The sequence below is a fragment of the Pseudophryne corroboree genome, chromosome 3 (genome assembly GCF_028390025.1).
Source record: "Pseudophryne corroboree isolate aPseCor3 chromosome 3, aPseCor3.hap2, whole genome shotgun sequence".
NCBI lineage: Eukaryota > Metazoa > Chordata > Amphibia > Anura > Myobatrachidae > Pseudophryne > Pseudophryne corroboree.
The window spans coordinates 11,334,754-11,346,178 of record NC_086446.1 but is presented as its reverse complement, the minus strand read 5'-3'; the positions used below and the strand labels follow the sequence as shown (position 1 = coordinate 11,346,178).

Below are 11,425 nucleotides of genomic sequence, written 5' to 3'. Positions count from 1 at the left end.
TCACCAGCCAGACCTCTGATCACTTCACCAGCCCTTCAGAAACCAGGGCAGACATCAGAGCTGGCTTGGTAGAGTCGTTGTCCTGGTAATGAATCTCTTCCCAACATTCTCTGATTGCCAGAAGCTCCAGTTCAGGTTCTCCTGGATTTTCCTTACAGGAACTTCTTGATATGCTCAGTGACTGTCTGGGGTGGTCAGACACAAGGCTTAGGGATTCTGTTCTGTTCTGTGTGAGTGGAAATATCAAGGTGGTCTCCAGCTCCCTGACTCCCCCAATTATTAATATGCGATTGTTACAGAAATGATTCCACTCAATACTGTAGTATAAAAGATGTGATATTTATTGTGTACACACAGTAACCATCAGATAAGCGTATATGTGATAAGTGACTGACACTCTCATTTACATGTTATACCCGCAGTGATGTCACTCTCTCACTTACATGTTATACCCGCAGTGATGTCACTCTCTCATTTACATGTTATACCCACAGTGATGTCACTCTCTCAGTTTACATGTTATACCCGCAGTGATGTCACTCTCTCATTTACATATTATACCCACAGTGATGTCACCATGTTTAGCCAATCACTTCATATTCCGATATCCCATAATGCTTCACACATCTGGCGTCTATCTCTAGCAACCTTCCTCATTCCCCATACAGCTGTCACTCAGGAGATTCCGATGACTGATAATTATCCCATGCTCAGGCCCCTCATGATTTACCTCACATATAGCGTCAGTCACATCTCAGTGTAGGCTCTGCAGGGTGTTAGGCCTCGTACGGCTTTACTTCTACTACAATGAGCAAAGACTCATACAGAGAAAAAAACATGTTCCAGTATATTTATAAATGTACAAAAATGAAAAAGTCACCTCACAAGTCACATTATTCTGACGTGGTCTTGCCCAGCTGAGCTGATACAATGGTCTACTATAGAATGGGCCCCTGGTTGGCACCTATATGGCTCCTGGACTTTCCCGTGCTCTGACACCCATGTTTGGTTGTTAATAAGATTTACAGAATGGTTTTATTTAAGTGTACCCAAAATTCTCCTGAGGATGTCTATATGGCTCCATGAACTGTGGAACAGAGATGGAATTCTTAAGCTCAGTTGAGGTTTACAGGATAAAATGAGCCTTCCAGAGATGTAATGCTTTTCAAATCTATCAGCTCATCTTTTTTGTGAATTTTTTGGTGTGTAACAAGAGCTGATTTCTGTGTAAAACATTTCCCACACTCGGAGCATGGAAATGGTCTCTCACCTGTGTGGTGCCTCTGATGTTTAACAAGATTTGATTTCTGTGTAAAACATTTCCCACATTCAGAGCAAGAAAATGGTTTCTCACCTGTGTGACTTCTCTGATGTATAACAAGATATGATTTGTCTGGAAAACATTTTCCACATTCAGAGCATGAAAATGGTTTCTCACCTGTGTGAAGTCTCTGATGTGTAACAAGATGTGATTTCTGTGTAAAACATTTCCCACACTCAGAACATGGAAATGGTTTCTCACCAGCATGATTTCTCTGATGTCTAACAAGTGCTGATTTATGTGTAAAGCATTTCCCACACTGAGGACATGGAAATGGTTTCTCACCTGTGTGACTTCTCTGATGTGCAACAACAGCGGATTTATGTATAAAACATTTCCCACATTTGGTGCATGGAAAGAGCTTCTCGCCTGTGTGACTTCTCTGATGTGTAACAAGAACTGATTTATAAGTAAAACATTTCCCACACTCAGAACATGGAAATGGTTTCTCACCTGTGTGATTTTTCTCATGTGTAACAAGATCTGATTTCCGCTTAAAATATTTCCCACACACAGAGCATGGAAATGGCTTCTCATTAGTGTGACTTCTCTTATGATTAAAAAGATGTGATTTCTGTGTAAAACATTTCCCACACTCAGAACATGGAAATGGCCTCTCGCCTGTGTGACTTCTCTCATGGGTAACAAGAGATGATTTCCGTTTAAAACATTTCCCACACTCTGTGCATGAAAATTGTTTCTTACCTGTGTGAGTTCTCTGATGTATAACAAGAGATGATTTTAGTGTAAAACATTTCCCACACTCACAACAGAGAAAGATATTATCACCTCCAAATACTGTACTGTGAGTAGCAATACCGGAGATATCAGTAGAACATTCCCCATGATTAGATGAGCCAGATACATCAGCACTGTGAGGTACTGGGAGTACGTATAGAGAAACGGGATTGTCTCCCGAAGAATCTTCTGTGTTGTTATCTTCTATTTTCAAATCTGAAGAATAAATTTGATCTCTTTTCTTGTTTTTCGTTTTGTTATTCTTGTTTGTGCCTCTCTCTGCTGGGAATAGGAATAAAATGTATGGAAATAGAATGGTCATGATGTTTAGTGGTTTTAGTTCTTTTCCAAATTACAAATAATTACAATATAAAAATGACTCCCGTCAGACTAGGGCTAGATGGAATAGGGTGCCAGTATAAATCCGAGTACAAACTGGCATGAATCTGCTCTTGATTGACAGGCCACTCACAGACAAGGGCCCTCATTCCGAGTTGTTCGCTCGCAAGGCGATTTTAGCAGAGTTGCTCACGCTAAGCCGCCGCCTACTGGGAGTGAATCTTAGCTTCTTAAAATTGCGAACGATGTATTCGCAATATTGCGATTACAAACTTCTTAGCAGTTTCAGAGTAGCTTCAGACTTACTCGGCATCTGCGATCAGTTCAGTGCTTGTCGTTCCTGGTTTGACGTCACAAACACACCCAGCGTTCGCCCAGACACTCCCCCGTTTCTCCAGTCACTCCTGCGTTTTTTCCGGAAACGGTAGCGTTTTTTCCCACACGCCCATAAAACGGCCAGTTTCCGCCCAGTAACACCCATTTCCTGTCAATCACACTACGATCGCCTGAGCGATGAAAAAGCCGTGAGTAAAAATACTATCTTCATAGCAAATTTACTTGGCGCAGTCGCAGTGCGGACATTGCGCATGCGCACTAAGCGGAAAATCGCTGCGATGCGATGAAATTTACAGAGCGAACGACTCGGAATGAGGGCCAATAAGCGGGCTGTTACCTTAGCAGAGGCTGACCAGTGGCTGGTGGTTTTCGCAAATGTTTAAAACCACAAGGGTTTCATCGATCACGGATAAGAGCTATAGGTGTAAAACATATACAGATGAAGCCCTGCTCATCTATCCCTTTAATAGGCGTAACTGAGCCAGGGCAGTCGGAGGTAATCCCCTGCTGTATTGTTCTCTCTGTATTGTATTGCAGCTGAGAACAATAGATGAAAGGCTTATGCCAATAAGCCTTGGTGCACCTAGGTGCAGCAGAAAAGGCTAGATGGGCGAGGCTTCATCTGTAGCTCCTCTGATCTGATATGGAATGGGTTAATTTGTTAACCCCTTGGAGGCCTACTGAAAAGAGGACCCAATCTACACAAGGGATAGGCGAGTAGGACTTCTTCCCATGTAACGGATTCTACATGGACAATTGGACCAAGCGGCACCAGGGACGAGGGGAGTATGTGCGAGTTTGAATCTTAAAGTTCTATTGTCTTTATTTGAATATTTCTTTTAAAAGGGGGAACTATAGGTACCAGCGGGCTCTTAATGCACTGCATGCTGGTACTTGAGGTTCTCAAAGTACCGGCTTGTGAGGGAGGCTTGCTGGGACCTGTAGTCCTCCTGTAAAACACAATATTAATTATTTTCGTTGAATGCTATCAATTCGGCACCCGTCGCTCAGGTGTGCCGGAGATAGCCCCAAGATTGTGCCAATGCCTTGGGTGACCTGGAGTGAGAAGACCTCTTTCTTGGCAGGGGGGGGGGGGGGGGGGAGGAGGTCCCCATTTCCTCAGTAATTCCTGGATGAATACTTCTGCTGGGGGACCCATCAAGTGTGGCCCCTGGCTGTGGCATTACCCCTTCCTAGTGGAGCCCAGTGCTGGTTCTTAAGATATGATGGAACTCTATTTGTTTTGTTCCATGTATTTTTTATAACTTTTGTTTTTTTCTGGATTCTTTATAACTTTTAAATACAGAGGAAATACATATATTGCTGATCTGTGCATGTCGCGGTAAAACTCGCCGATCTGAAGCAGGTCTGTTTCCTCATAAATTTCTCTGTGCGATAACTCGCACCCTATTTGTAATGGTTGTGGTTGGTTAGTGCACAGAGAGGATTATGGGTAATGTCACATGGGATATCATTCAACTGATCAGCGATTGAATCACAGATGATGTTATACATTGTACTGATGTAAGACAATCACCAAAAAGTATGGTAAGGAGATATGACGGCTAGCACACAGTGACATGATGTGAGGAGGAGAGCAGGAGTATAATAGGGGCTGATGGTTCCTGATGTATGAGATACACCAGAGAGTGTGGGGAGGAGACTGGTCAGATCTTTTGGCTGGTAACACACAGTGACATGATGTGAGGGGGAGAGCAGGAGTATAATAGGGGCTGATGGCTCCTGATGTATGAGATACACCAGAGAGTGTGGGGAGGAGACTGGTCAGATCTCTGGGCTGGTAACACACAGTGACATGATGTGAGGGGGAGCAGGAGTATAATAGTGGCTGATGACTCCTGATGTATGAGATACACCAGAGAGTGTGGGGAGGAGACTGGTCAGATCTCTGGGCTGGTAACACACAGTGACATGATGTGAGGGGGAGAGCAGGAGTATAATAGGGGCTGATGGCTCCTGAGGTATGAGATACACCAGAGAGTGTGGGGAGGAGACTGGTCAGATCTCTGGGCTGGTAACACACAGTGACATGATGTGAGGGGGGAGAGCAGGAGTATAATAGGGGCTGATGGTTCCTGATGTATGAGATACACCAGGGAGTGTGGGGAGGAGACTGGTCAGATCTTTTGGCTGGTAACACACAGTGACATGATGCGAGCGGGAGAGCAGGAGTATAATAGGGGCTGATGGCTTCTGGGAAGATACATTTCCCTCATTAGTCTGTACTGACAAGGGAGGGTGTATAACAAGAGATTGCTGTAGTGACGGAATAAGGAGATTATGTGACTCTTTTCTATAATGAGTGACTATTACTCACCTGTGCTGATATCTGTAGGCATTTCCTCCTCCTTACATTGCTGATCAACTCTCACATACGTCTCTTCTTCTCCCTCTGTATCTTCTGTCTTCATATCAGTCACATACGTCTCTTCTTCCTCACTTATATTTTCTACCTTAATATTAATCAGGTCTCCACCCTAAATAACCCCAACAAACAATAAAACACTATAATACTGTCCAATTAAATTAACTAAGTTTAAGAAGATCTGCAGATCATTTAGTGACAGTCACTTAGGTAAATGGCTGAGACCCCAAAGCCCACCTACCTGATGCTTCAGTGGGATCCTGTGATTCTCCTCTGTACAATCCTGGGAATACAGAGGACGGGGACATCTCTCTGTGGTATCTCTGTTACTGGGCTCATCTGTAGGAGACACACAGTGACTGAGTACAGTATATATAGGTGTATTATTATACAACCCAGAGAATGTGAGGAGAATAATAGGGGCTGATGACTCCTGATGTATGAGATACACCAGAGAGTGTGGGGAGGAGACTGGTCAGATCTCTGGGCTGGTAACACAGTGACAGGATGTGAGGGGAGAGCAGGAGTATAATAGGGGCTGATGGCTCCTGATGTATGAGATACACCAGAGAATGTGGGGAGGAGACTGGTCAGATCTCTGGGCTGGTAACACACAGTGACATGATGTGAGGGGGAGAGCAGGAGTATAATAGGGGCTGATGGCTCCTGATGTATGAGATACACCAGAGAGTGTGGGGAGGAGACTGGTCAGATCTCTGGGCTGGTAACACACAGTGACATGATGTGAGGGGGAGAGCAGGAGTATAATAGGGGCTGATGGCTCCTGAGGTATGAGATACACCAGAGAGTGTGGGGAGGAGACTGGTCAGATCTCTGGGCTGGTAACACACAGTGACATGATGTGAGGGGGGAGAGCAGGAGTATAATAGGGGCTGATGGTTCCTGATGTATGAGATACACCAGGGAGTGTGGGGAGGAGACTGGTCAGATCTTTTGGCTGGTAACACACAGTGACATGATGCGAGCGGGAGAGCAGGAGTATAATAGGGGCTGATGGCTTCTGGGAAGATACATTTCCCTCATTAGTCTGTACTGACAGGGGAGGGTGTATAACAAGAGATTGCTGTAGTGACGGAATAAGGAGATTATGTGACTCTTTTCTATAATGAGTGACTATTACTCACCTGTGCTGATATCTGTAGGCATTTCCTCCTCCTTACATTGCTGATCAACTCTCACATACGTCTCTTCTTCTCCCTCTGTATCTTCTGTCTTCATATCAGTCACATACGTCTCTTCTTCCTCACTTATATTTTCTACCTTAATATTAATCAGGTCTCCACCCTAAATAACCCCAACAAACAATAAAACACTATAATACTGTCCAATTAAATTAACTAAGTTTAAGAAGATCTGCAGATCATTTAGTGACAGTCACTTAGGTAAATGGCTGAGACCCCAAAGCCCACCTACCTGATGCTTCAGTGGGATCCTGTGATTCTCCTCTGTACAATCCTGGGAATACAGAGGACGGGGACATCTCTCTGTGGTATCTCTGTTACTGGGCTCATCTGTAGGAGACACACAGTGACTGAGTACAGTATATATAGGTGTATTATTATACAACCCAGAGAATGTGAGGAGAATAATAGGGGCTGATGACTCCTGATGTATGAGATACACCAGAGAGTGTGGGGAGGAGACTGGTCAGATCTCTGGGCTGGTAACACAGTGACATGATGTGAGGGGAGAGCAGGAGTATAATAGGGGCTGATGGCTCCTGATGTATGAGATACACCAGAGAATGTGGGGAGGAGACTGGTCAGATCTCTGGGCTGGTAGCACACAGTAACATGATGTGAGGGGAAGAGCAGGAGTATAATAGGGGCTGCCAGAGGAGGGCGAAGGATAAGAGATTGCTGTAGCGAATATGTGACTCTATTCTGTAACAAGTGTTTATTACTCACCTGTGCTGATATCTGTAGGGATTTCCTTCTCCTTACACTGTTGATCACCCCTCACATACGTCTCTTCTCCCTCTGTATCTTCTATTTTAATATAAGTCAGATAATCACCCTACATAACCAAACAAAACAATAAAATTACATTTAATAATTGATTTAACAAATTGTGATTAAGCAGTATAATACGAGAGTGTAAGACACACACAGCTGCTTTATAGATCACATAGTTAAATAACAATCTGCTCTTGATATTTGTCTAAACCCCAAATCCCACCTACCTGATCCTCCTGTGGGATCCTGTGATTCTCCTCTGTACAATCTTGGGAATACAGAGGACGGGGACATCTCTCTGGGGTATCTCTGTTACTGGGCCCATCTGTAGGAGAAGTGATAGGATAATCAATCATTTTGAATAGCAGTGTGACAGGGCAGATCTGTGACACTGGGCGTCTAGGGTCCCCGCATCCCCGTCTGTATAGGAGAGTGAACCCAGCCGCTCCCACCTCACTACTGTGGAGACACTGCAAGTTAATAAGGATATCTCACACTAATTAATATGTGTAGATGCTCCTCACGGAAACATTTTCTCAATGTCCAACACAATCCAGCATCAACAGCAGAAATCCCAGAACTTACTATTCCAAAGGGTCTGATCGGGTGTGGTTCGTTGGGTCGACCACACTTAGGTCGACAGTGACTAGGTTGACCACTATTGGTCGACAGTAAGTAGGTAGACACCTGAAAAAGGTCGACATGACAAAAGGTCGACATGAGTTTTGTAAAACAAAAAATTGGTGTAGTTTTCTCCGTAGACGGCGTAGAGTGACCCAGGAACCCCAATTAGCGCACCGTGTCCCCTCGCTTTGCTCGCCATGCTTCGGAAAGGTGCCTTGCTTCACTACTGCTGCGCTCGGCACAGGTAACCGTTCCCAATCGTAGTCCACGTGGATCGTAAAGTATGAAAATGTTTTTAAAAAATGAAGAAAAAATTGTGAAAAACTCATGTCGACCTTTTGTCATGTCGACCTAGAAACCATGTCAGATCCCATATAATCACAGAAGGAGACCGGGGATGAGAAAATATTAAGAGAGGACAGAGAATACTTAATGTTATCATATAACCGCAAAAGAGAAGAAACTAGTACTGAGAAAATGCAAAGAAGCTGTAGAATATATCTTATATTAATGACATAACCCCTAAAGAGTGACTGTGGGCAGACGCCGTATAAGATGGGCCTCAGTAGCCTACAGTATAAAGGTAGATGTCACATGGAGTCTGTATCTCACTGACATCCTGCACTAAATAAAAAAGATACATAGGAAAGTCAATCAGGTGATTTACACGACAGCCAATCACCAGCCAAGTAGCCCTATTTAAGTCAGGAACTGTTGGCAAAGGATGGTCAGTACAACCCTTCCAGAAGCTAGTACTTTGGTTCCAGGATCCTGTTCCGCATTCTAGTTAAAAAGCTGCTCCAGTGCTCCTTCCCTTGACATCCTGGAAACTTGCTCTGGCGTTCCCACATTAGACATTCTAAAAGCCTGCATGTGCCCTCATGTTCCAGCTTACGGGTATCCCGCAATTGCCCTCCTGTTCCCGTATAATAAATCCCACAACCTTGAGTTCCTACATATGGGCAATCCCATAAACCTGCACCTGTCTTTTTGTTCCAGTATTCAGGTTATCCTGAAGGACTGTACCTGCACATCCACTCTCAGTATATTTTGAAAACCTGCATCCTACACCAGCGCCAACACCTCCTGTGCAGCTATCACTGCTCCTACCACCTGCAATTCGGCCGTGGTATCCGCTCTATGGGAGCATCCCACATCCTCACCCTCTATTGGTCTGCATGAGGAACAGAATCATTAGGCCATCCAGATTCTCCAATACACCAGTACACTCAGCTATCCCAAGTGCTCCTGACCCAAACACCCAACACCCCAGAGATATGGATAATAATGTGATGGAGATTATGAACAGTGTGCGATTCTTAGGCTGGGTACACACCTATACAACCGTCTACCCGTTCACCCAATATCAGATACATGGGCCAACGACTGTATCGGTATGTATGCAGGTCAGTTGCTGGAGCATTAGCCAATGAACAGCTTATAATGCTGCTGCAACAGCCGGGATCGGGAGGTCACATCTTATGTGCTGTTTATTGGTTGGCCCGACCTTCCGATCCCATAGAAGCCCATAAACGTTGAGCTATTTCTTTTTAGTACAGTATATATGGGATGGCCATCATTGGGTTATCCATCAATGGCATCATCGATGATTTGTCATGTACAGACACTTTGGAGGAAAAAGAGGATTTTGGTACTTACCAGGTAAATCCTATTCTTTGAATCCACAGGGGGCACTGGAGTACTCTTGGGATATGAATGGGGCGATATCAGGGATAGGCACATAAATATTTAATCCTCCTCCCCCTCCATACGCCCCAGAGACCTCAGTGTTTTTACTGAGCCGAACAGGAGCGAAATAGAGGATGAACAATGGAGAATTACAGATAACATTATAAGATAATGGACAACTAGAAAGTTGACACAAAAACAGATAACAATCACCTTAACTTTCAACAAGCCGGTGATAATGTGTTACCATAAGATACACTGAACTTACCACAAGACAGGTGAAACTGCTCAGGGCGGGCGTCCAGTGGCCCCTGTGGATTCAAAGAAAAGGATTTATCTGGTACGTAACAAAATCCTTTTCTTTTTCATCCACTAGGGGTCACTGGATTACTCTTGGGACGTACCAAAGTTTCCCCCTTGGGCGGGAGAGCTGGCTGGCACCTGTAACAGTAGACGGCCAAAGCTAGATGCTGATGCCGCAAATGTATCAAACTTGTAAAAGTGCACAAACGTGTGCACTGATGACCATGTAGCTGCCCGGCAAAGTTGTGTCATGGAAGCCGCACAACCTGCAGCCCATGAAGTTCCCACAGAACGCATGGAATGTATTGAAATAGATGCAGGCGGTTGTAGACTAGCATGAAAGCAAGCCTGATGTATGGTTAGCATAATCCATCTGGCCAAGATCTGTTTGGAAGCTGGCCAACCTATCTTGACTGCATCATACAGAATAAACAACGTATCTGTTTTACGCGTACCACATTCAAAGTAGCTGAAGTTCCTGAACCTTCAGAAAAACAGGAACCACGATCGTTGATGTGAAAAACAGATACTACCTTTGGTATAAAAGCGAGAATCTTTTGAAGCTCTGCTCTATCATTATGAAACACCAGATACGGCTTGCATGACAAGACACCCAATTCTGAAACACGCCTTGCCGAAGCTAAGGCTAGTAGAAAAAACTGTTTTCCAAGTTAGCAACTTAACATCCACTTGCTTTGAAGACTGCAAAAAAATCTAAAAAGTCCCAAGGCGCTGTAGGTGGTATAAATGGAGGTTGAACACTAAGGACACCTTGCAGGAAATTGTGAACTGTTGGCAAAAGGGCCAAACGCCTTTGAAAGAAAATTGACAAGGCAGAGACCTGCACCTTTAGAGTAGATAAACGTAGTCCTCCATCTAACCCCATCTGTAAAAATAGCAAAAGACGGGATAACTTGAAAGAAGATTTCGGAAACTTCCAAACCTCACACCAACCTATATAAGCTCGCCAAATCCTGTGATAATGATCTGCTGTAACTGGCTTCCTTGCATGTAACATAGTTTGTATAACCGACTATGGAATACCCTCTCATCTTGAGAGCGGTTTAAACAGCCACTCTGTCAAACGCAGCCGCGCTAAATTGGGGTAAAGGAACGGACACTGCTATAGTAGGTGTGGACGTAGCGGAAGCGGTCACGGATCGTCTACGAGTAGCCCACGGAGATCCGAGAACCACACTCTCCGAGGCCAATGAGACGCCACTAGTATGACGGTCATGAATTCCCTCTTTTTATTTGCTTTAGCAACCGAGGAACCAGCGGAAATGGTGTAAACAGATACACAAGGCTGTACGGCCACACTATTGTGAGAGCATCCACTGCCACTGCTTTGGATGTCTTGCTCTGGACACATACTGAGGTGTTTGATGATTTTGGCAAGATGCCATTAGATCCACCTGTGGGTAACCCCACCGCTGGACCAACATCTGGAACACCCATGGCTTTAAAGCCCAGTCTCCTAGATGAAAATCCTGATGGCTGAGATAATCTGCGTCCCAGTTGTCCACTCCTGGAATAAACACTGCTGAAAATATCACCTGGTGATGCCGGGCCGAAATCGGGATTCAAGCAACTTCTCGCATGTTATCCGACAACGAGTCCCTCCTTGTTTGTTAATGTATGTGATTGCCGTCGTGTTGTCTGACTGAACCTGAACAGTCTGAGACTGGAGTATTCTAGCAGCCTAACGCAGAG

General features: G+C 44.6%; 1 protein-coding gene across 1 annotated transcript in view; it reads right to left on the bottom strand.

Moving 5' to 3' along the window:
• Nucleotides 1-318: 318 nt before the first annotated feature.
• Nucleotides 319-11,425, bottom strand: part of LOC135056942 (uncharacterized) — a 132,191-nt gene continuing 121,084 nt past the window's right edge. Inside the window, exons 14-20 of the mRNA XM_063962724.1 lie at nt 7,324-7,421; nt 7,049-7,157; nt 6,555-6,652; nt 6,266-6,425; nt 5,362-5,459; nt 5,073-5,232; nt 319-2,341 (exon numbers count right to left, since the gene is read on the bottom strand). Of these exons, the coding sequence (XP_063818794.1) occupies nt 1,116-2,341; nt 5,073-5,232; nt 5,362-5,459; nt 6,266-6,425; nt 6,555-6,652; nt 7,049-7,157; nt 7,324-7,421 (1,949 nt within the window). The 3' untranslated portion in view covers nt 319-1,115. The remainder of the gene's footprint in view (nt 2,342-5,072; nt 5,233-5,361; nt 5,460-6,265; nt 6,426-6,554; nt 6,653-7,048; nt 7,158-7,323; nt 7,422-11,425) is intronic.